General features: G+C 37.0%; 2 protein-coding genes and 1 pseudogene across 3 annotated transcripts in view; all 3 read left to right on the forward strand.

The window, feature by feature from the left end:
• muc2.1 (mucin 2.1) overlaps positions 1-18,444 on the forward strand; it is a gene marked incomplete at both ends in the record, with an annotated part of 39,193 nt that extends 20,749 nt beyond the window's left edge. The window contains 39 exons of the mRNA XM_081355370.1: positions 51-173; positions 358-532; positions 998-1,245; positions 1,346-1,529; positions 1,648-1,858; positions 1,945-2,120; positions 2,280-2,349; positions 2,557-2,657; positions 2,813-2,844; positions 3,565-3,742; positions 3,828-3,932; positions 4,064-4,104; positions 4,237-4,359; positions 4,445-4,543; positions 4,918-5,046; positions 5,153-5,192; positions 5,285-5,408; positions 5,518-5,663; positions 7,829-7,903; positions 8,684-8,722; positions 8,812-9,082; positions 9,189-9,303; positions 9,411-9,498; positions 9,604-9,683; positions 9,905-10,115; positions 10,201-10,326; positions 10,613-10,730; positions 10,821-10,959; positions 11,071-11,140; positions 13,494-13,628; positions 14,197-14,291; positions 14,395-14,533; positions 14,692-14,938; positions 15,037-15,077; positions 15,207-15,278; positions 15,436-15,550; positions 15,647-15,785; positions 17,765-17,896; positions 18,400-18,444. Coding sequence (XP_081211496.1) covers positions 51-173; positions 358-532; positions 998-1,245; positions 1,346-1,529; positions 1,648-1,858; positions 1,945-2,120; positions 2,280-2,349; positions 2,557-2,657; positions 2,813-2,844; positions 3,565-3,742; positions 3,828-3,932; positions 4,064-4,104; positions 4,237-4,359; positions 4,445-4,543; positions 4,918-5,046; positions 5,153-5,192; positions 5,285-5,408; positions 5,518-5,663; positions 7,829-7,903; positions 8,684-8,722; positions 8,812-9,082; positions 9,189-9,303; positions 9,411-9,498; positions 9,604-9,683; positions 9,905-10,115; positions 10,201-10,326; positions 10,613-10,730; positions 10,821-10,959; positions 11,071-11,140; positions 13,494-13,628; positions 14,197-14,291; positions 14,395-14,533; positions 14,692-14,938; positions 15,037-15,077; positions 15,207-15,278; positions 15,436-15,550; positions 15,647-15,785; positions 17,765-17,896; positions 18,400-18,444 — 4,797 coding nt within the window. The remainder of the gene's footprint in view (positions 1-50; positions 174-357; positions 533-997; positions 1,246-1,345; positions 1,530-1,647; positions 1,859-1,944; positions 2,121-2,279; positions 2,350-2,556; positions 2,658-2,812; positions 2,845-3,564; positions 3,743-3,827; positions 3,933-4,063; positions 4,105-4,236; positions 4,360-4,444; positions 4,544-4,917; positions 5,047-5,152; positions 5,193-5,284; positions 5,409-5,517; positions 5,664-7,828; positions 7,904-8,683; positions 8,723-8,811; positions 9,083-9,188; positions 9,304-9,410; positions 9,499-9,603; positions 9,684-9,904; positions 10,116-10,200; positions 10,327-10,612; positions 10,731-10,820; positions 10,960-11,070; positions 11,141-13,493; positions 13,629-14,196; positions 14,292-14,394; positions 14,534-14,691; positions 14,939-15,036; positions 15,078-15,206; positions 15,279-15,435; positions 15,551-15,646; positions 15,786-17,764; positions 17,897-18,399) is intronic.
• Position 18,445: 1 nt separating this feature from the next.
• Positions 18,446-23,414, forward strand: LOC308684256 (annotated as a pseudogene). The gene is made up of 6 exons: positions 18,446-18,468; positions 19,805-20,071; positions 20,519-20,673; positions 21,089-21,822; positions 22,322-22,775; positions 23,339-23,414. The product of its transcript is annotated as an uncharacterized misc_RNA (transcript).
• Positions 23,415-23,805: 391 nt separating this feature from the next.
• LOC308684257 (uncharacterized protein) lies at positions 23,806-24,736 on the forward strand (the record flags this gene model as incomplete). The annotated part of the gene is made up of 2 exons (XM_081355371.1): positions 23,806-24,651; positions 24,707-24,736. 2 exons carry the CDS (start codon positions 23,806-23,808, stop codon positions 24,734-24,736), a joined length of 876 nt encoding a protein of 291 aa, XP_081211497.1.
• Positions 24,737-25,771: the final 1,035 nt, after the last annotated feature.

Below are 25,771 nucleotides of genomic sequence, written 5' to 3' on the forward strand. Positions count from 1 at the left end.
CACCAGGACCTACCACAACATCTACTCCAACACCGACAACTACCATGAAGCCTACTACAACAACAACAGAATCCACCACATCACCTAACCCAACAACTACCATAAAATCTACAACATTTACACCTACACCAACTCCAACTCCGCACTATGACTGCCCTGAATGGGACAAAAACGTAATTTTTTAAATATAATTTCATTTAATTTTGGCCTAAATATAAGTGGTGTGAATTTTTTTTCTAAAGTACTTTTAAGCCTATCCATGATTCCATTTAAATTTCCAAGAAAACAACATAGACTACATTGTGATTTTGCATGTATCAGTCTTTCTAATCCCAGCTCATTTTTCATTATCACCAGACAAACGAGACCTTCATCCTGTGTAACTGCACCATGGCGAGGTGCATAGAAGACAACATTATTGAAATTATCCCATTTGAATGCCCTCCATTGCAGAACATCACCTGTGAAAATGGCAAAAAACCTGTGCTTGTGTATGATGAGCATTACTGCTGCCAGTATTACCAATGTGACTGTGAGTATACTGGCCTTCACAATTTTTATATTTGATTCATTAATCATTCAAATTAATAGCAGTGATGTCCTTCCAAGCCCAATGTGCTTGATGTGAACGGTTATGCTTTCATGATTTCAAAAGTGCTTTAAATTTTTAGTGTATTACTTGAAAATGCTTGTTTTTTTCCACCTTGAACATCTAACGTTTTAAAGGAAGAAAAATATTTTTCAAAAATCATTTCCAAAGAAAACACTGAAGCTATTATGCGTGATTTACTTAGGTTTCATTAAGTCTCTGCTTTGATGTGGCACAAGTTAATAAAATGAATTGTAATTGGCATCTGCTTGCCTGTCACAGGTTACAATGAAAAAGTGGTTGTATTTTCAGCTCTTCAAATGTCAACAGTTAATATACACAGTATTGACCAAATTCAGGTAACTTGTTCAGTTCAAATATCTGAAGGCTTTTTGTTATTGTTCGTAGGCTTTTGTGAAGGCTGGGGTGACCCGCATTACATCACATTTGATGGACTTTTCTACAGTTATCAAGGAAACTGCACTTATATATTAATGGAGGAAATAAGGCCTCAATACCATTTAAAGATCTACATTGACAATGTCTTTTGTGACCCTATTGAGCATGTATCCTGTCCCAGATCCATTATTGTGTCTTACAACAATCAAGTCATAACACTAACTAATCATAATCTCATCGGAGGTGCAGAGCTAGAGGTGAGACTTTCTAGATTTGTAATGATGAAACATGTTTTTTTTTGTGCATTGCAGCATAAGTATCTTATGTTTTTCTTGTAATTATATCTTGTCCTAACAGGCTACTAAGGACAATGTTAAGTTAACTCTGCCATATGCTTTTAATGGTGTGAGGGTTATAAGCTCAGGCCTAGACTTGTTCCTGAGTATTCCACAGCTGGGTGTTGATATAACATTTGGAGCTACTGGCTTTGGCATCAACCTGCCATTCCAGCATTTTGGAAACAACACACAAGGTCACTGTGGTAAGTTAGCCACCCCCTGATTTTTGTATGGATGGTGACATCACAATGTGGATGGTGTACAAGGGGTTTGTTTTTATGCATTTTTTCATCTAAATTATTCCAAATAATTCTCACTAAGGAACATGCAACAACAACAGAGCTGATGACTGCATGATCCCTGGAGGGATCTTGGTGAACGACTGTGCAGTGATGGCAGATTACTGGCCAGCCAGTGGTGTGAATGGTGAAATTTGCACTCCACCTACTGCATTGCCTACAGTTGGGGGTGATCTTAAACCTACACATATCCCATGCCAGGCCCATCCTGAATGCAACCTCCTCAGTAGCGAGTGAGTTGATTCTGTTTGGCGTTTTAACTATAAATTTCAATAAACGGAGCTTCCAAAGTGATATTTACAACTACTGTCTTCCTCAGGTTGTTCGAAGCATGCCATTCCCATGTGTCCCCTGACAACTTCTTTTTAGGTTGTCAATATGATAGTTGTCATATGAGCAACCCTGCCGTGGTGTGTACCAGTCTGCAGAGCTACGCAAGGGCTTGCTCTCAATTAGGGATCTGCATACACTGGAGGAACTACACTAACCTTTGCAGTAAGTTGCATTTGATATCATATTGTTTTTTTTTTTTTTCATTTTCCAAAACCCCAAATAGTTTAAATTCCTTTTTTATATTTTAGACTCAGACTTTTGGACCCAATATTCTTCGAAGCTATGGAGGTTATTTAAGTTTATTTGTCTTTTCATCCCCAGATATTGAATGTCCAGCAAATAAAGTCTTCAATCCTTGTGGTCCAGCTGAGCCACCAAGCTGTGATGATATGTATGCCCATTAATTCACATTTTTTAATAATTTAGACAGTTGTGGAAATGAAAGTTTAGTGCTTATTCAGTATTGAGGAACATGGCAGATATGTACTTAAAAATTGTCAACATTATTATGCAGTTTAAGAGTTAATAAAGCCTGTTATGCAAATTTGTTCCTAAACGTTTATTGGAATGAATCTCAGGTGATGTATTTTAATTGCAGACCTGAACGGAGCACCATTACAGTGCATACGGAGGGCTGCTTCTGTCCTGAGGGAACATTGCTCTTCAACAAGGAATCAGGAGTCTGTGTGAACAAATGCGGTAAGAAGCCTCTAATTCAAGTGTGTGTGTGCGTGCATTAGGCATTCAAATTCAAATGTATAAAAAAACCATGTGCCTTTCTGCATCATCCCTCATGTCTTGGCCACTTTTTGAAAACACTTATTTTGATTTTCTTCTCCCCTTTTTATTTTTAGGATGCCTGGATGCCTCTGGGACACCACGTGAGGTGCGGCGGTGTTTAAAATACTCAATATGAGTATTTCATTTCATAGTTCTTAAATGTATTAATTCCAGAATGCATTCCGACAATCTCAGTGAAAAAATTCATCCAAGATGGCGGATGATAGAACTGGAGAGAGAACTGTGACTTAAATTCATCCTTATAATTCATTCAGTACTGAAAAGCCTCCATAAAATAGTGCAACTATATTTGTACCAGTATTCTTGTGTGATATGAATTTTTATGCTTATTAGATTTAAATTTTAGCTTAGCAATATACTAATGTGAGTACTCTTTATGCGAGTTGCGCTATTTGTAGTAGCTGCCTATGTAGAACTTCAAATCGGTCACTTATGAGGTTCTATCACTGGTAAACCAACAAAGATTTACAATAGTGTAAATAAAACGTAAGTAGTGACTGATCTTTTCTTCCATATTATGTATTATTTTCATCAGAGTTTAACGGATTAATTTAAAGGAAAATATGTAGGGTGGGTAAATGGTTCTATCATCAGTTGTTAATTGGATTGGATTGGATTGAAACAAGCTTGCACTTCATTGTGAAGGGGATGAACTGTAAGCATGGATAAATCATTTAGAATACAATCTATAACGCGCATTTACAAAATCAATTCGTGAATTTATATTTAATGCCAACTTTAAAGAATTACCTCCAGGACTTTAGAACTGGACTTTTAACTGAATCCTCTTGTTTTTTTGTGGCAGTTTGATGAGGTTTTCGAGTACAACTGCGAAGAGTGTATTTGTGAAAAGGCCAGCAAATCGGTGAACTGTAAGCCCAAGAAGTGTCCTGATGTGAATCCTGAGAGCTGCACTGAGCCCGGCTTTGTGCTGGTCAATGTCACCAATCCTTCAGATCCATGCTGCAGCAAACAAGTTTGCAGTAAGACGAGTTACTTACAGTTTTTAAAGGGATTTGCTTTAGGTTTGCATCGCCTAAGTCTCCTCTACTATGTTTCGTGATGTAGATTGTGATGTCAGCATTTGCCCACCTTTGGATAAAAAGTGTGGAGTCGGATATGCGCCGGTCCTGGAAGTGCCTAATGGAAAATGCTGTCCAGAAATCATATGCGGTATCACTATTATTCACACTTCACTTCATTTTTGTGATGTTCTTATGCCTGTTTTCATCTCAGTTGCTGTCTGTATCACCTTGAATATCATTCTATATAGTTTTGTAATATTTTGTTGTTTGCCTCCTTAGAGCCAAAGAAAGTTTGTGTCCACAAAAACAAAGAGTATGAGGTAACTAAAATGACTCTAATATTACCATTTTAAAAATCAAATATCCCAAGTTTTTTTCTTTCTTTTTTTTATATTTAAATAATTATTAATGAAAGTTTTGCACACTCAACTCTCTTCCCTCACTTCCCACAGCCTGGTACCGACATCCCCGTCGTTGCCTGTCAGGAATGTAGCTGTACATGGGATGTGGATCCTAAAACACAGTGGTTCAAGATCAAATGTGGATTTGTGCAGTGCAATGAGAAATGTAAACCTGTAAGTTGTTTGACGCGTTTCTGATCGGCTTGTCTCAGGAACGAGTTTAATTCTGTTGACTTCATTTGATGTTTATATTTCCCAGGGTTATGAATATATTGAAACAAGCTCGGACGAATGCTGTGGAAAGTGTGTGCAAACTCACTGCATCATCAACATCAATGGTGTCGAGCATATACTGCAGGTAAGGTCAAACGTCAAAAGCTCAGTCATCTTAAGGTTTGGCTGAAAAGGACAAAAATGTAAATAATTATAAATGTTAAATTTTTTTTTTAACTTATCCTCATGTCAAAAACGATTTTTTTGCCCTTGGACACGAAATGAAACCGTTCGTGCTGCTTTTTTCCATACAACAGAAGTGAATTGTCATGAAAAAATAAATAAAAAAACCCCGAAGCTGGACAAAAAAGCATGATAAAATTAGTTGTGCACTATATCGCAAGTTTTCGGAATGTGTGTAAGAAACAGCTAAATTTAAGCAATTATTCCCTGATTCTAAATCTAATGTTTTTGCAATGTCCTTTAACTGAATTTGACTTGTTCTCTTTTCCTTTATAGGACGGAGCCTCTTTGCCCACTACAAACCAGGGCTGTGACAGAATCACTTGCACTAAAGTTAATGGACAGTTCATCACTGACAAATACACAGTCCAGTGCCCTCCTTTCAACGTTTCAAACTGCCAGCCTGTCAGTACTTCATATATCACACAAACACACATTTACATGTTATACTGACCAGTCATGGTGATTAAATCACATTGATGACATTCTGCCCTTGTGATTCGCTCTACAGGGTACCGTTCAGCTGTCAGCTGATGGCTGCTGCCGTGTTTGTGAGTATTTTTAAAAAGAGAACGATTACATTTTTTGTTGAATTGAGTCCATTATTAACGTGTCTTTGTGCGTTCATTGCCTGTGTTTGTAGGTGTGGACCAAATTAAGGGATGTAAAATACAGACTGTTAGAGATTACATAAATCACATGGACTGCCAGTCAGAGAAGAAAATGGACCTGACATTTTGTAGTGGAGACTGTACCAGTTTTAGCAGGTGAGTAGGTTTCTGTTACGAAACCTACAAGCAGCATCCTAACTGAAACAGACAGTCATAAGTGAGCGATTTGAAATGCTTTACATGTTTTTTTCTCTTTCATACATAGGTACAATGCACCTGGATTGTCCTCCTGTAGCTGCTGCCAGGCCACACGCTCAAGTAATCGCACAGTGAATCTTGGTTGCGTAAATGGAGACATAGTAACCTACTCGTACATCCATGTTGAAGAGTGCTCCTGTAGCAGAACTAACTGTCACGTAAATGACGCACTCATTGAAAACAACCAAAGAAAACGTAGCTTGGGACTTCCGTGAGCAGCAGTGGTGAATCATCAAACCCAAGCAAAAACTAAATGTCTCTCAAGTATCTTAGTGAAAATTTGTAATCGGAAATTAACTTAAATGGCACATTCTTTGTTTAACATTTATTGCGTTTTATCTATAGGTCTCTTCTTTTTTCTTTGCTTGATAAAGGTGTACTCTTTGCTTGTTTGAAATGAAAAGAAATAAAAAAAGCATGTTAAAACTAAACACATGTCTATTGAGTCTTGCACTGAAAACAATTTTATATTTTGTTTATGTTGTTCACATATTTATATATTCCCTCTAGAAAACAAACCGGACAGATACTGTATATTTACATATACAGCATTTGCCATAACCTTGGTGTCACTTGCACCATGATCTACTGTTTGAGCTACAGGAAGGCTATAAAAGTAAATGATCAAATAATGTAGTCAGCTGTTTAAATAACGTTTAACTGGTAGTGAAATTGTATAATACAATTAAATTGCTTTGAAATGTTAAGATCATCAAAGCATGTAAAATTGAGTGCACAATTGGGCTTGCTGAAATCATCTACTGCTTAGTGCTTATATCATTTTTGTATTTTATAATAATGTTGTTTTATAGTCATTCATTCATGTGACAGTTTGTCCATTGTCATAGCATGACAGGCATTTCAGCTTAGCTATTTCCATAAAAAAACAAAAACAATGATCTTTAGTTACTTAAGTCTTAATTTTCCTATCTCATGGAAAATGAATTGTCGGTATGTTGACTAAAATGATATGTTTATGTTATGGTCGGTGTGTTATCCTGTTGTTAAAAGAGCAGATTTCACTGTCTGAGATCTTCCTAATCTTTAGCAGTGGATTAAAGACCCCCGTATTTAAAAAATGCATGGATTAATCATGAAAAATTATTAAAAAAAAAATGCTTATTTGTAATATACCAGACTGAAACTTGCATTGACAGGATGTCTAATGCATCCTACAAGACCGGAATTAAAATCGAGCCAAGTTAATCAAGTATCAAGATCTCTAACAAACATGGTAGTCTTTTGGGTGATGGAAGACCACTCTGTATCGGTTTGGTTTATTATTATGTAAATACACATATAGTCCTGGTTTCGCTTAGACAGGGTTTAGATTACGCCAGGATTAGACCTAGGTTCAGGTAGGACATTTGCAGCTTTTATAAATATGCCTTAGAAAAACTTTACTGGTGTGCATCTTGAGACAAAACAATGGCACTGACATATTTTAAGATATGGCTTAAGCCTTTTCTGTGAAACTGGGGGTTAATGTAATAATTGTAATGGCCATATGACGTACCCAAGTTATTTGATAATACCAGACATTCTTAAATCAAGCGTAGCGTTAGTTCTGGCAGGTCAAGTTAGTCAAGCTCGCATCAGCTGACTACCAGACATCCTTAAGTACTGTTTCTTTGCATGCAGTGCAACAGAAACAAGGAACATCAGGCATGAAACCTTTAAGATTAAATGATTAAATAGAAACGCATTATAAGCAACAGTGGATCAGTTGGTTGTTCCAGTCATCTTACATTGTATTCTATCAGAAATATTTGTGGCGTTCCAGACAGTCTGCTCTGTGACATGCAACGGTTGATCCTGCTTCGGCTTTGTTTGAAACTATTTTCATTTGTAGAGTGAAATATAGACAAAAGATGCCAATATTGTGTCTTACAGGGTCTCTTAAATGTAAATGCAAATCTCTTGCCAACCCAGAACTAGCAGCAGTAGACGGGTAGATATTTATTGAATAGTTTACTGTGCATCATGCTGTGTATATTTATCTATAAATTATTAGTAATTAAATCCCCACTGTCAAAACTCACATCCTTGTTTAGTTTGAGATGATAACACAGATAAATGCAGTTTTGTTCATGAGAAAGTGTTTCTCATCAAGGTTTGCATAACCGTTCTCAAATACAGCCATTTGATATTACACATTCGTTTGATTAAAAGATAGGATCCTGTCGAAATGCATTAGCCGGGTTCCACCTTTTGATCACAAATTACATTCTTCCAACGAAATCTAAAATTCACTATAAAAGAGCAAGTGCTGACAGACAGCTCACATTAGCTCTTGAGGATGGATCTTGTCTCCACAGGGACTGTGAGGATGTCCCAGATGTGGATGCTGAGATGGGTCATTCTACTGGCGGGGCTGCAGTCTGTACAAGCAGGTAAGAAGACTAAACATATAAATCAGTTTTGTTCTCATTTCACAATGCACAATATTACAGTAAATATGTATCTCTGTTTTTTATGTTAATATAGGAAATTATATGGAAGGTATGGATGGCCCTGTAGTGGAATTCATGACAACAGCAGCTGGTAAATATTTCATTTTCATGTGTGTTATGTATTATAGGTATTAATTGAGGGAGTCAATTTAATGCATTTTTTTATGAATTGTATTAGCACATTAATTTCTTAGATTAATGTATGGGGGAGTGTGTATTTATTAGAATAATCAGAATAATAATAGAAGTTAAAAGATACCATTACACATATTTTTTAAAACACAGTGTACTACTGTATATGTTGATTCCACATTCATTTGCTTTGGTTTGTAAATAAACAGCATTTATAAGTTTAAATGTATTAATTGCACCTAACATGATTAATCACAATGAATCAGGGAAAATGATTAAATTATCAAGTTAAATGTTTTAAATAGATTCACAGCCCTGTTAATTGACATATGAAAACATTTAGCTCCAGTACTAATTGAATTGATTTACAAAGAATTAAAATGATACAATTATTAAATAATAATAAAAATTATATTAATAATAATTATTAATAATAATATATCTTGATAAATATCTGAATATTTTTTCAAATAAATGTCTGAATGAACCTACACATTGTCTACAATAAATACCCTCACTACTTAAATATTGATAGTAATAACAACAGAAATCTTAAAAACAAACACCTTCTCTTGTCTTCTTTTTTAGTGTTCCCTCCTAACATAAAAACTCTGATGGTAACTAGAGGTATGAAGTCTTTTATAGTGTTTTTTGAATAAATGAAACAGTGCTAGTACAGATATATTATTGATATATATTCTCTCTGTTGGGTTTAGCGGAACCAAATCCGAATCCTGATCATCAGTCCACGATCTGCAGTACATGGGGAAATTTCCACTTCAAGACATTTGATGGTCATTTCTTTCAAGTGCCAGACACGTGCAACTACATTCTGGCGGTCATGTGTCACAGCACACCACCTGATTTTAACATCCAAATGCAAAGAGAGATTGTGAATGGCTCAATCGTTTTTAGCAAAATCACAATAGATCTACTGGAGGCAGTCATTAAACTCACCAACAACGACATCATGATGGACGATCAAGTGTGAGTTTATTTTTATTAACTTAAGACTACGTCCAAATGTCCATGATTTTCCCTAAACACATCTTTCTTTTATTGAATGTTTTCTTTTTGCAACTTGCTCTATCAGGTTGTATAATTCAACCTATAAGAATGGAATTACTGTGGAACTGAGCACATCAGTTGTTAAGATCTCTAACAAACAAGGAGTGACTGTCTTTTGGGAGAAGGACCAATCTTTATTGGTATGCTATTTCTCTGTTCAAATATGCAATTACTGTACAATATATTTGTAACCCAAAGGCCAGATCTCAGTCCTCTAAAAATCTTATATTTTTATATAATATTCCAGATCGAACTTTCTGAGAAGTACAAAGGTCAGACCTGTGGACTCTGTGGAAACTTCAATGGCAACCAGGCTGATGATTCAGTTGACGGTGGTAAACCTCATTATGATAAAATCACCTGCAGTTCAGTAATTCATATTTTATTTCATATTTATTTTTGATGAAATCTTTTTTTGATACAATTTGAAACATGTATAGATTATCTGGCCAAATTGAAGGTGCCTTCACCTGAATCCTGTGGTGACGTCATTCTTCCTAATGATCAGTGCGAAAATCAGGTATTATGACAAATTAGTAACAGATTTTTGGGCTGTGCTCACATTTCTTGAAATAAAATAGAAACATTTCTTTTTCATATTCTATTGCTTCTCTTAAATTTTATAATATTTTAGTATTTGTTCAAATTTGTTATGGCTCTATATTGCTTAGTTGAAGAACCTTTAAAAATGCAAAAAATCACCAGTGGATTTCTATGATTTTTTTTTTTTAAATCTCCCAGACAAGTGTTTGCCATGAGTATCTCAGCAGTCCAGGGTTTAAAAACTGTAACAATGTGATGGACATGAGGTCATTTGAAGAAGCCTGTGTGAACGACCTGTGTCGATGTTACGGCAATCACGACTGTCTCTGCAACACACTCACGGAGATTTCACGACAGTGCACACATGCTGGAGGAAAACCAGGAACATGGAGGACAGAGCAGCTCTGTCGTGAGTATCATTTCTGGAAGCGTGCTATAAACAAATGAAATCAATAGATAGATTTGTGACTTATAATGTGTTCTGCTTGGAGCAGCAAAGTCATGTCCTCTAAACATGCAATACCTGGAGTGTGGAAGTCCGTGCAAGAACACCTGCAAAGATCCAAACGCAAGTCAAAATTGTAAAGAACACTGTGTGGACGGCTGTTTCTGCCCTGAAGGTAACAATTTATAAGAGACAAGGTTTATAGTCTTATACTCGCCAAGGCTGCATTTTTTATATTAAAAATGATAATTTTCTCATGAGAAATTATTTACAAAATGCTACGAGGTGGTTTTTTGCACCTAAGTATTACCACTTGATGGGTCTATTTTCAAATGAAGCTTCTCCTTGCAAGAATAATAACCTTATCATGCTTAAAGTATTACATTTGATGCCAGCAGCTTAAGTATCAGAACTGTTTGGTTTATTATGTTCTCAATGAATTTTACCTACTTTTTGTGAAGGCACCGTTGAGGATGACATTGGTAATAATGGATGTGTTCTTGTGGACGAGTGCCCATGTGAGCACAATGGCAACATATACTCATCAGGAAAGTCATACACACAAGCTTGTAAAACATGGTGAGTCGTTTGTAATAGACCACATGAACCAGTCAGACCTAACATTTGACAGAATACACATATGCTAACACTGCTTCCATACTGTCTCAGTGTGTGTGCTGCTGGATATTGGAACTGCACGGATCTGAAATGTCCCGGAATCTGCTCTGTTGTGGGAGGGTCTCACGTCACCACTTATGATGGAAAAAAATTTACTTTTAATGGCAACTGTGACTACATCCTCACTAAGGTCTGCGACTCTCAATAAAGCAAATGCACCTTAACCTGGACTAAAAGAGACTCACTGAAAAGATCAATTATTTAAATTATGAATTTTATTGTTCTGTTTGTTTGCTTTCAGCACTCTAATGACAGTGATATTGCTGTCGTGGGAAATCTGGCAGTGTGTAACCCGGGCCGAACAGACGCATGTCTAAATTCAGTGACCCTTGTCACCTCGGGGACCACTGTAAGCTCTGTTTACTATTCATATATTTATACTGGTTACTGGTATACTGTAGATACTGGTTTTCAGCTAAATTTAAAAAGTAAAACAATCACGAAAAACGTCAATTCATGAAAAAAGTAATAAAAAAAAGCCCTTGTTAATGAATACATTCCATTTCTATAAACTCTAAATGACAGCACAACTCTGACATCAGGAACATTTTTTTTTTACCTTTTCAGTTTAAATCACCTGTTTACACAACCGCAATTACAAAAATATTCATTGTTTTTCTGATTTAACAGAAATTATTCTAATTTAAGAGGATTTTGAACTAATTTGCTAGAGAAAACAAGCAATCACTGCTAGAGGACACAAGCATTTGTATAATTGAACTTTTGACTCAGAACCTCATGTTGAAAGAAATTATATGATCAATATGACAACATATGCGTTTTCATTGCTTTAACTCATCAAAATAAGTTAAGCAATTTTCAACTTTTTTTATACAAGATTCAGCTCATGTTTTTTAAGTCAGTTTAATGTAATTTAAGTTGAAATGACATCCAAGTTAATTGTACTTAAAAATTTAAGGCAGCAACTAATCAATTTAAAGGAATTTTTCACTCAAAAAGAAAAATCCTGTCTTCATTTACTCACCCATTGTTCCAAACCCATACAGGTTTCTGAAGAATGTATTGGTTGCTTTTTTAATACAGTGACAAAGAATGGAGCTTTCAAGCTTCAAAAAGCATGCAGAAGCACCATGAAAGTAAAAGTAATTTAGATGACAATGACCCATGTGCTGTTGTATGATTTGTGATGAACAGAAAGAAATTGTCAGATCTTTATTCGGATCACAAACCAGTCTGAATGAATCATTCATGAACCAGAATGATTTAGCTGCACTAATTGCACAATGGTTTGATCACAGCCGTTAACTGCTGTCATTTCAGTGAAAAATTACTTAGATTTCAGTCTGTTTCTCACTAAAATAATTGGATGGCTTTAGAAAACTTGTAGTGCACAAGTAAAAAAAAAAAAAAAAAAGGGGGGGGGGGGGTGATATTGGACAATTCTTGAAAAAGTTCCCTTTTGTGTCCCAAGAAAGTCAATCAGTCAATCATATTGGTTTGGCACAAGGACGACACAAGGATGATATGATGACAGAATTATATTTTTTGGTGAACTATTTCTATTTAATTAACTTCATACTAGCATGCAGTCTTGTGTGATTATTTTATGTACATTTTATTTTAGTAATCAGGATTTTTTATTTATTTATTTATTTAATTCATTATATTCACAGTAAAACAATAGAACTAATTTTTTTTGTTGCTGTTTTACTTTCAAAACAGATTAGTTTTTCCTCCAGTGGATCCGTTACACTGAATGGAAGTCTGTATCTGCTTCCTGTCCTTAAAGGTGGGTTATCCCCAGCAAACACAAAATGCTCATCTAACGTTAGTGTACAACAAATAATATGTCTCGCACATCAGATCTCTGTACAACCAACAGAACTGTAAGAATGACTGTCCTGTAAGCTGGGTCATATAAATCACTTCACTGTATACAGTACCTGTCTTACAGAATTTATTAATACTCAAAATTATCATCCCTCCTTATGTAGTTTAGTATTTTATTCTTTTTTATTTCTTTTTTATCTTCATTTATTTTTATTATTGATTTTCTCATACTATTTTTTTTATTTTGGTGTCTCCATGTATGAATGTGAATCTTTAAAATATAAAGTTTTACTTAATTTACATTTCCTTTTCAGGCTTCATTGAGGGGTTCCTCTCAATCAGCTCCCTTCCTAGCTTGTGAATCACTATATTGTGTACACAAATTCCCGTACTGGCTCTGGAAGTGGTTAAAAGTGGACAAGCTCAAAATGTTTTAGACCCCATTTATACCTGTGTTTAGTGTTGTCCATTTGTGATCCGATCGACCAAAACGCATCTTAATACCAGGTGTAAACAGGGCCTTAATAGCAGTTTGTTTTTTCAAAACTTCTATCGCGTTTCATGATGTGTAATGTGTATTCGGCTCGTGCAATTTATGTTTCGCGCTTCAGAAAATGTAACAGAATATACGTTAAGGGAAAATAGTGAGTATCGACGCTCCCTGGTTTTTGCGGTGCATTGTGGGATTTTTTAGAGAGCGAACGTTTCAGTACACTAGAAGGATTTTGCGATTGAGACAGCCTTTAAAATGGCCAAATTCCTGGTCAATGCTACTGCGAACTAAGGACTACTGAATTAGGGACCTGATTGAGATGCAAAACTCTTTTGCGTCTTGTTTTATTTCTTACCCACTCATTTCATTGTCCCATGCAGGTCCTGTGAGCATCTTCCAGCCCTCTTCCTCCTTCATTATTGCTGATATGAAGAGTCTTCGTCTAGAGATCCAGTTGGCTCCAGTCATGCAGTTGTATATTGTAGCCAGCACTGAAAAGAAAGGGAAAATGAGTGGTTAGTAAAGAAGACATCAAATCATTTTGTAATTTTGATTGTAATGATCCCTCTAATGTAAGTAATAACTCTACCCTCTGCACATATATTTTAGGAAAAGACTTGTTAAACAAAGTATGAATCATATAGACAAAATTAATAAAAGAGTATGTTATGACTGTCTCTAACTTCTTTTAATTCTACACCTTGCTCCTCAGGTCTATGTGGAAACTATAACGACATACAAGAAGACGATTTTAAAACGGAATCAGGCATTCCAGAGGGCACACCAACAACATTTGTCAACTTTTGGACGAAAAACTTGTACAGTTGTACAGATGTCACATTTTTCCCAGAAAATCCCTGTAACGTGATTTCGCAGAGAGGTACTCAGTTTTATAAGCATTAATACAACATGCACTGATAAAAGGTTTTTGAGAGAATATAAAAAAATAGTTCATAGTATAAGTAGAGGCTTTGCTTTCCCCTTCCTGATGTTTTTGATCCATGTTATTTGGGATACTAGAGGACAAGGACAGGATAGGGTTAAAATTAAGCTGTGCTGAATGTTTTTATCCATTTCATTCAGAGACAACAGCTAAAGACCAGTGTTCCCGTCTCACAAACCAAACCGGAGTCTTTTCCCCATGTCATTCGGAAATATGTCCTGAGATTTACTACAAAGTGAGTGTTTTTGCACTAAACAGACTCTTTTCATTTAAATTATATGGTACATAAATTTAAAGAGCCCCCATTATTAATGTAATTTGGTTTTCATCCTCTGTAGTGGTGCGTCTATGACATATGCAGGTGTTCAGATATAGATAAGTGTATGTGTGCGGGCAGTGCGGCCATGTCCACTTATGCCCACGCATGTGCTGCCAAAGGAGTCATTCTCCAGGGCTGGATGGATTCAGAACCCTGTGGTGAGAACTTCATTTATTTGTTTGTTTATATGTATGGCATGAAATGTAAATGTGAATGCAAGTTTTATATTATTAACGTGCATTTGAATCACATTGTGTTGATTTTGCATGAAATTAAACAATGAATCATAACAAAAGTGTGTAATCTATCTGTACAGTGATCAAGTGTCCAGAACACATGAAGTACTCTTACGGAGTGACCAGCTGTGGAAGCACCTGCCGATCTCTCAGTGTACATGATGACACCTGCCAAGGGTCCTTCACACCAGTAGACGGCTGTGTGTGTCCTGAGGGAACATACCTCAATGACAAAGGCAGCTGTGTACCTGCTGACCAGTGTCCTTGTTACAATGGTGACAAGGTCATAGACGCATCAGGAATATTCTACAATAATGGTGTTAAATGGTAAAAATAGTAGTTCAACATACCCCATTATTGACTCATTCATTATTGATAAAAACCCTGTAGTTACTCTTGATGTTTCCTTTTTTGTCATGTTACAGCAAATGTAACCATGGCAAATTGAACTGCTCCAGCCAAGAAGGTGAGCAGAAAATACCTCTTCAGCAATACCGTCTGCCAAATTCAAACTTAAGACATTACTGAGATACAGCAACATTGGCATGATGTGTACAAGTTTTCTGCTCCTCATCCATGTGCTATTCTGATTTAGATTGTCGAGATCCAATGGTCTTCTTCAACTGCTCAAATCCAGGAACAAGAGGGACAGAGTGTCAGAGGACATGTCAGAAACAAGACCCAAACAATTGTGTGAGTTAGAATGGATGGATGGATAAGGATACATGATTAATAGGATGAAAATAATAATATATATACACATATCTTTGGTTTGTCTTGTCAATAGGTGAGCACAGGGTGTGTATCAGGGTGTATGTGTCCAGACGGCCTTCTGGCTGATGGCAAAGGTGGTTGTGTGGAGAGGGAAAACTGTAACTGTACCCACGATGGAGGCAACTATTCACCAGGAGAGCAAGTTCAGCAGGACTGTAACACCTGGTGAGCCAGACACCCAATCATCATATAGATAATCCATGTTGTTATAGTGTGTTGTTAACAATGATGATAATTGTTTAATAAAAATTCATATTTTAGCACTTGCATAGACGGGATGTGGAATTGTACAGAAAAGCCATGCTACGGCACCTGTACCATCTACGGTGAAGGTCATTTCAAGACTTTTGATGGCAGGAGATATTACTTCCATGGAGACCGTGAACACACCTTAGCCCATGTATGTTTTTCCTTGTCTGTGTCACTCAGTGGTGGATAGTAACTAAGTATTTTTACTTTGTTACTGTAGTCTAATTAAGTAGATTTTCAAGTATCTGTACTTATTTTAGAGTCCAGCCTTTATTTCATTACATACCGAAATAAAATATGAATATATGTAAGGAATAATAGACTCCAGGCTGTTGAATTATTAGAAAATAATGCGCTCCCGAGGTGAGTGGGCATTATATCAACCCATGTTTCAATTTTATTTTATTTTATTTTGATTTACATATAAAAAGTGTAAAGTGTTTTTGCATAATTATTATACAAGTTGATATTCTGATCATATTTTTTTCCAAGCACATTTTACCAATTCCAAACCACATCAATCTTAATAACTACTATTAATTTTGTGTTTAATCATTTATAAGTGATATATAATTAAGGAAGGCTGGAAGTGAAAAACGCATAATTATTAAGCCGATTTTTTTTTACAGGTAAAATTGTCCAAAAAAGAGATTTAACACATACTGAAAAGTAAAAAAGGATTAAATGCGCATGAGAAGGATGCAATACTAGAAACTGTTAAATTAGGTGAGACCAATGGACGCTTATTGTTACTTCTGGAGACTCCAGGGTAGGTTGCCATTGTGGAAAATGGTGGCACTGGAGACTAAAGCGTTCCTGATGGTTTCAAACTTAATTACTTTTTTTTTTTTTATTTTTTTATTTTGCAGTTAGCATGTGTCTTTTCTTCTTGTCCTTTTCTTGTATGACCCTGCTGAACCAACAAACGTTTTGCTGTCTAGTGGTCATGCCTTCATTTTGCAATTTTTAGTATTGTATTAGTATTACAGCCTTCTTATGAGCATTTAATCATTTTTTACTTTTCAGTGTGAGTTAAATCTCTTTTTTGGCCCATTTTACCTGTAAAAGAAAACCTGCTGATTAATGATGCATTATCCGTAACAAGTATATATCGCTTATAAATGATTAAACACTTATAATTGATTGTTCCTATCCAGTTCCTTGCGAGTGCCAACAAGATTAACCTCTGGTGCCGTGCACTTGTTGCGAGACCCCGCCCACACACTGTTCTGATTGACTGTGGTTTTTGATTGATTTTGTCACATCTTGTATCCCCGTCACATCTGGTGTGAACAGATAAATTGCTTGTCTTGTATCTTATCGCATCACGTCTGGTTAGGACATGGTGTAATACTCTAATGAGAGTTAGTTGACATGTAGGCCTAGTTGCAAAGTTACTTATAGTCAAAAGAATGTTCAAAAGGGAGCATTAAAATAAAGTGTTACACAACTGTTTAGTGAATTCACCCTTCCATGTCTACTTCTTCACTGCCTGACCAGTTACTGTGTGTAACCCCTCTAGGATGATTGCAATATGGACCAGACTCTCCCATTCCGTCTTGTCACAGAGAACAAACTCTGTGGGACCACCATCTGCAAGTCAATCAGTCTCTCATTTGGGGTGAGTTTATTTCATAGCTCAAACTAAGCATGAATGTAGTATTAGAAAATGTGTAAAAATGTGCAACAAACAACAAAATCACAAACGTGTATAATTTATATAATGAGGATAGATATTTGTAAAAATTATAAATGCAAAATCTGTAAAAAATATTTGTCATTTGTGATAATATCATAATAGAAAGATATCCAATTACCTATATCAGTTTCATGGAGAATGTTTTGCTACTCACTATTTAAATCCTGCAGGGAAGCAAGATACTTTTATCAGAGGATGGCGTTTTTGAAAATGTCACTGATTACCAATATCAGATTTATTCTGCGGGGATATATATTGTCACAGAGGTCGAAGGTCTTTTGAACTTAATCTGGGACAATAAAACAAGTCTGATGCTCCAGCTCCATCCCGATTTAAAGGTATGCATTCCTTAAAGGTACAGCCATTCAGACACAAACACACAAAACCACTTACAACTCCTCACCTAAAAACCCACATGATCTCTATGACAGGGCAAGGTGTGTGGACTGTGTGGAAACTTTGATGGCAATGCGAACAATGACTTTATGAAGCGCAATGGAGAAGAGGTGACGGATCCAGAGGAATTTGGGAATAGCTGGAAGGTGGATCCCAACTTACCAGATGTGACAAACACAGTGGACCTTTGTGACAAAAATCCACATCGGAAAGCCTGGGCTGAAAGAAAATGCCAAATCATTAAAAGCGATACCTTTGCAGCATGTCATGCATCTGTAAGTATCAGTGTAAACAATTTTCAGGACAAAGGTGATTTGTTAAAGGTTTATTATTTTTTCGATGTTGAAATAAATTATTTGACCAGTGACAGACAGTAGGAGTGTTTGGGAAACTTTTTTAAAATCAATCATTATTTTTGCAATTTCATTTTGTGGTGCTAGTGAAAATAGTTTTCTTAATACTGTAGATTAATTTAATTTAATTTAATAACCCCTTGAGGAAGAGGAAGCAAAAACTTTCATTAATTTTCTGTCATGAAGAGCATGATGGAAGCTGTAAAATATTTTGTCTTTCTGTTCCTAGGTGGCCTCTGGCCCATACTATGATGCCTGTGAAAGGGACACCTGTGCATGTGACACTGGAGGTGACTGTGATTGTCTCTGTACTGCAGTGGCAGCTTATGCTGCTGAATGCCGTAAAAAAGGAGTTTGTGTGACATGGCGGAGCCCAGGCTTTTGCCGTAAGTTACAAATTTTCTAAAAATAAATTACCCCTTTGGTTACTTTTATCTATAAACTTTAATTGCACAGTGTCATAGAACTTAGTTTTTGTTGATATATTACAGATCTACATAATCTTCTATGATCTTTAAAAACATTGTCATAGTGCTCACTGAAATGTTTGTTTTTGCAGCTTTATTCTGTGACTATTACAACCCCAAAGATGAATGTGATTGGCACTATAAATCCTGTGAATCAGCTCGCATAGAAACCTGCAGAAACCCATCAGGAAATTACTCTGATCAAATTCCTCTTCTTGAAGGTTATATTTTTACATTTACTTTTGCTCTCCAGGTGAACTACAAAACAAACTAGATTTGATAAATCTAAGAACATATTGTATAAATGTCCAACAGCAGAGGATTTTTTTATTTATTTTTTTACTTTGCACAATTAGCAAGAAACTAAGGCTGCAACAAGTGATGAGCACAAATACATGATAATGTATTTCAAATAAAAATACAAAATACCTCAGTTTAAATATATCTAAATAAAATAGAAAATACTATGAGTAAAATATATTGAATAAAAAAAAATGTATTTTGTATATCAACAATACACAAAATACATGTAATATTGGCCATACGGTGCTATATCAATATTGGGCTGAACCTGTTCTGAATGCAAAGAACTTTTTGAAACTACTTTGAAACTTTTGTTTTCATTTCACCTTGCCTTCCCCTGCCCAGTAGAAAAAAAAAATCCAATGATAGCGAGTGAAATCGCTATTGATAGTTGGACTAGCTTGTGGCTGGCTGCTGGCTAGTTTTGATTTCCTCATTGTTGATAAGAAATGCATTGATCGTGAAGGAGTATCCTAGCTAACCTAATATTTTAAAGGAAGCTCCACTCTCGCGTGACTCTCTTTGCTGGGGATAGGAGCCAGGCTTCTGTGCAACACGGTTTGAATTTGAAACAGTTCGTTCTGAGAGATGGATAATGATATATGGGGATTCTAAAAAAAAGTATTGGGTAGATTTTTACCATTATAGGCTTGTTGTTTTACGCACACTGTGGACACACAGCTGTGTTCAAACACCTTATAAAAGTGAATTTTGCATAATAGGTGCCCTTTAAAATGAGATAGCTTATAGATGACCTGTCAATAACCAAGTCTCTTTGTTGTCTATTGCTACTTTCCTTTTATTAAACTAGGATGTTTTCCTAAGTGCCCTTTCAATAAGCCATATCTGGATGAGACGACCATGAAGTGTGTCCAATATTGTGGTACAACCACAACATCTACAACCACTTCCACCACCACTACAACAACTACTGAAACAACAACATCTACAGAGACAGAAACAACACCTTCTACACCAACATCAACAGAGACACCTACGACCACTTCCACCCCTACAACAACTACCGAAACAACAACATCTATAGAGACAGAAACAACACCTTCTACAACAACATCAACAGAGACACCTACGGCCACTTCCACCCCTACAACAACTACTGTAACAACAACATCTACAGAGACACCTACAACCACTTCCACCCCTACAACAACTACTGTAACAGCAACACCTACAGTGTCAGTAACAACACCGCTCAGTTGTAACTTCTCAGTTGTAACAAGTTGTAACTGGTCAGTCTGGTTTGACAGCCACAAACCCATCACAGGACCAGGTGGATTTGAAAACGAATCCATTGATGCTTTGTGGACTTCACAAAAGATAACCTGCCAGAAACCAGAAAAAATTGAATGCAGGGCAGTAAATTATCCAAACCAGGCTTTGAAAGAATTGCAGCAAACTGTGCATTGCAATGCATCATATGGCCTGGAATGTTTAAATAAAGAAAATGCAAAAAGCATGAGACGATATTGTCTTAACTATGAAATACGTGTATGTTGCATTGAAAATAATAATCCACTTAATTGTTCTACAACCACTTCCATTACAACACCTACAACATCTTCTGCAACAACACCTTCTACAACAACATCAACAGAGACACCTACGTCCACTCCAACAACAACTACTGAAACAACAACATCTACAGAGACACCTACGACCACTTCCACTCCAACAACAACTACTGTAACAACAACATCTACAGAGACAGAAACAACACCTTCTACACCAACATCAACAGAGACACCTACGACCACTTCCACCACTACAACAACTACTGTAACAGCAACACCTACAGTGTCAGTAACAACACCGCTCAGTTGTAACTTCTCAGTTGTAACAAGTTGTAACTGGTCAGTCTGGTTTGACAGCCACAAACCCATCACAGGACCAGGTGGATTTGAAAACGAATCCATTGATGCTTTGTGGACTTCACAAAAGATAACCTGCCAGAAACCAGAAAAAATTGAATGCAGGGCAGTAAATTATCCAAACCAGGCTTTGAAAGAATTGCAGCAAACTGTGCATTGCAATGCATCATATGGCCTGGAATGTTTAAATAAAGAAAATGCAAAAAGCATGAGACGATATTGTCTTAACTATGAAATACGTGTATGTTGCCTTGAAAATAATAATCCACTTAATTGTTCTACAACCACTTCCATTACAACACCTACAACATCTTCTGCAACAACACCTTCTACAACAACATCAACAGAGACACCTACGACCACTTCCAGTCCAACAACAACTACTGAAACAACATCTATAGAGACAGAAACAACACCTTCTACAACAACATCAACAGAGACACCTACGACCACTTCCACTCCAACAACAACTACTGAAACAACATCTATAGAGACAGAAACAACACCTTCTACAACAACATCAACAGAGACACCTACGACCACTTCCACTCCAACAACAACTACTGAAACAACATCTATAGAGACAGAAACAACACCTTCTACAACAACATCAACAGAGACACCTACGACCACTTCCACCCCTACAACAACTACTGAAACAACAACATCTATAGAGACAGAAACAACACCTTCACCAACATCAACAGAGACACCTACAACCACTTCCACCCCTACAACAACTACTGAAACAACAACATCAACAGAGACACCTACAACCACTTCCACCCCTACAACAACTACTGAAACAACAACATCTATACAGACAGAAACATCACCTTCTACAACAACATCAACAGAGACACCTACGACCACTTCCACCCCTACAACAACTACTGAAACAACAACATCTATAGAGACAGAAACAACACCTTCTACAACAACATCAACAGAGACACCTACGACCACTTACACCCCTACAACAACTACTGAAACAACAACATCTACAGAGACAGAAACAACACCTTCTACACCAACATCAACAGAGACACCTATGACCACTTCCACCACTACAACAACTACTGTAACAGCAACACCTACAGTGTCAGTAACAACACCGCTCAGTTGTAACTTCTCAGTTGTAACAAGTTGTAACTGGTCAGTCTGGTTTGACAGCCACAAACCCATCACAGGACCAGGTGGATTTGAAAACGAATCCATTGATGCTTTGTGGACTTCACAAAAGATAACCTGCCAGAAACCAGAAAAAATTGAATGCAGGGCAGTAAATTATCCAAACCAGGCTTTGAAAGAATTGCAGCAAACTGTGCATTGCAATGCATCATATGGCCTGGAATGTTTAAATAAAGAAAATGCAAAAAGCATGAGACGATATTGTCTTAACTATGAAATACGTGTATGTTGCATTGAAAATAATAATCCACTTAATTGTTCTACAACCACTTCCATTACAACACCTACAACATCTTCTGCAACAACACCTTCTACAACAACATCAACAGAGACACCTACGTCCACTTACACCCCTACAACAACTACTGAAACAACATCTATAGAGACAGAAACAACACCTTCTACAACAGCATCAACAGAGACACCTACAACCACTTCCACCCCTACAACAACTACTGAAACAACAACATCTATAGAGACAGAAACAACACCTTCTACACCAACATCAACAGAGACGCCTACGACCACTTCCACCACTACAACAACTACTGTAACAACATCTATAGAGACAGAAACAACACCTTCTACAACAACATCAACAGAGACACCTACGACCACTTACACCCCTACAACTACTGAAACAACAACATCTATAGAGACAGAAACAACACCTTCTACAACAACATCAACAGAGACACCTACGACCACTTACACCCCTACAACAACTACTGAAACAACAACATCTACAGAGACAGAAACAACACCTTCTACACCAACATCAACAGAGACACCTATGACCACTTCCACCACTACAACAACTACTGTAACAGCAACACCTACAGTGTCAGTAACAACACCGCTCAGTTGTAACTTCTCAGTTGTAACAAGTTGTAACTGGTCAGTCTGGTTTGACAGCCACAAACCCATCACAGGACCAGGTGGATTTGAAAACGAATCCATTGATGCTTTGTGGACTTCACAAAAGATAACCTGCCAGAAACCAGAAAAAATTGAATGCAGGGCAGTAAATTATCCAAACCAGGCTTTGAAAGAATTGCAGCAAACTGTGCATTGCAATGCATCATATGGCCTGGAATGTTTAAATAAAGAAAATGCAAAAAGCATGAGACGATATTGTCTTAACTATGAAATACGTGTATGTTGCATTGAAAATAATAATCCACTTAATTGTTCTACAACCACTTCCATTACAACACCTACAACATCTTCTGCAACAACACCTTCTACAACAACATCAACAGAGACACCTACGTCCACTCCAACAACAACTACTGAAACAACAACATCTATAAAGACAGAAACAACAATTTCTACAACAACATCAACAGAGACACCTACGACCACTTACACCCCTACAACAACTACTGAAACAACAACATCTATAGAGACAGAAACAACACCTTCTACAACAACATCAACAGAGACACCTACAACCACTTCCACCCCTACAACAACTACTGAAACAACAACATCTATAGAGACAGAAACAACACCTTCTACACCAACATCAACAGAGACACCTACGACCACCTCCACCACTACAACAACTACTGTAACAGCAACACCTACAGTGTCAGTAACAACACCGCTCAGTTGTAACTTCTCAGTTGTAACAAGTTGTAACTGGTCAGTCTGGTTTGACAGCCACAAACCCATCACAGGACCAGGTGGATTTGAAAACGAATCCATTGATGCTTTGTGGACTTCACAAAAGATAACCTGCCAGAAACCAGAAAAAATTGAATGCAGGGCAGTAAATTATCCAAACCAGGCTTTGAAAGAATTGCAGCAAACTGTGCATTGCAATGCATCATATGGCCTGGAATGTTTAAATAAAGAAAATGCAAAAAGCATGAGACGATATTGTCTTAACTATGAAATACGTGTATGTTGCATTGAAAATAATAATCCACTTAATTGTTCTACAACCACTTCCATTACAACACCTACAACATCTTCTGCAACAACACCTTCTACAACAACATCAACAGAGACACCTACGACCACTTCCAGTCCAACAACAACTACTGAAACAACATCTATAGAGACAGAAACAACACCTTCTACAACAACATCAACAGAGACACCTACGACCACTTCCACCCCTACAACAACTACTGAAACAACAACATCTATAGAGACAGAAACAACACCTTCTACAACAACATCAACAGAGACACCTACGACCACTTCCACCCCTACAACAACTACTGAAACAACAACATCTATACAGACAGAAACAACACCTTCTACAACAACATCAACAGAGACACCTACAACCACTTCCACCCCTACAACAACTACTGAAACAACAACATCTATACAGACAGAAACAACACCTTCTACAACAACATCAACAGAGACACCTACGACCACTTCCACCCCAACAACTACTGAAACAACAACATCTATAGAGACAGAAACAACACCTTCTACAACAACATCAACAGAGACACCTACGACCACTTCCACCCCTACAACAACTACTGAAACAACAACCTCTATAGAGACAGAAACATCACCTTCTACAACAACATCTACAGAGACACCTACAACCATTTCCATCCCTACAAAAACTACTGTAACAACAACATCTACAGAGACAGAAACAACACCTTCTACAACAACATCAACAGAGACACCTACGACCACTTCCACCCCTACAACAACTACTGTAACAGCAACACCTACAGTGTCAGTAACAACACCGCTCAGTTGTAACTTCTCAGTTGTTACAAGTTGTAACTGGTCAGTCTGGTTTGACAGCCACAAACCCATCATAGGACCAGGTGGATTTGAAAACGAATCCATTGATGCTTTGTGGACTTCTCAAAAGATAACCTGCCAGAAACCAGAAAAAATTGAATGCAGGGCAGTAAATTATCCAAACCAGGCTTTGAAAGAATTGCAGCAAACTGTGCATTGCAATGCATCATATGGCCTGGAATGTTTAAATAAAGAAAATGCAAAAAGCATGAGACGATATTGTCTTAACTATGAAATACGTGTATGTTGCATTGAAAATAATAATCCACTTAATTGTTCTACAACCACTTCCATTACAACACCTACAACATCTTCTGCAACAACACCTTCTACAACAACATCAACAGAGACACCTACGACCACTTCCACCCCTACAACAACTACTGAAACAACAACATCTATAGAGACAGAAACAACACCTTCTACAACAACATCAACAGAGACACCTACAACCACTTACACCCCTACAACAACTACTGTAACAACAACATCTATACAGACAGAAACATCACCTTCTACAACAACATCAACAGAGACACCTACAACCACTTCCACCCCTACAACAACTACTGAAACAACAACAACATCAACAGAGACACCTACAACCACTTCCACCCCTACAACAACTACTGAAACAACAACATCTATACAGACAGAAACATCACCTTCTACAACAACATCAACAGAGACACCTACAACCACTTCCACTCCAACAACTACTGAAACAACAACATCTATACAGACAGAAACAACACCTTCGACAACAACATCAACAGAGACACCTACAACCACTTCCACCCCTACAACAACTACTGAAACAACAACATCTATAGAGACAGAAACAACACCTTCTACAACAACATCAACAGAGACACCTACAACCACTTCCACCCCTACAACAACTACTGAAACAACAACATCTATACAGACAGAAACATCACCTTCTACAACAACATCAACAGAGACACCTACAACCACTTCCACTCCAACAACTACTGAAACAACAACATCTATAGAGACAGAAACATCACCTTCTACACCAACATCAACAG

The sequence above is a fragment of the Scardinius erythrophthalmus genome (genome assembly GCF_964197995.2).
Source record: "Scardinius erythrophthalmus genome assembly, chromosome: 24".
NCBI classification, from domain to species: Eukaryota; Metazoa; Chordata; class Actinopteri; order Cypriniformes; family Leuciscidae; genus Scardinius; species Scardinius erythrophthalmus.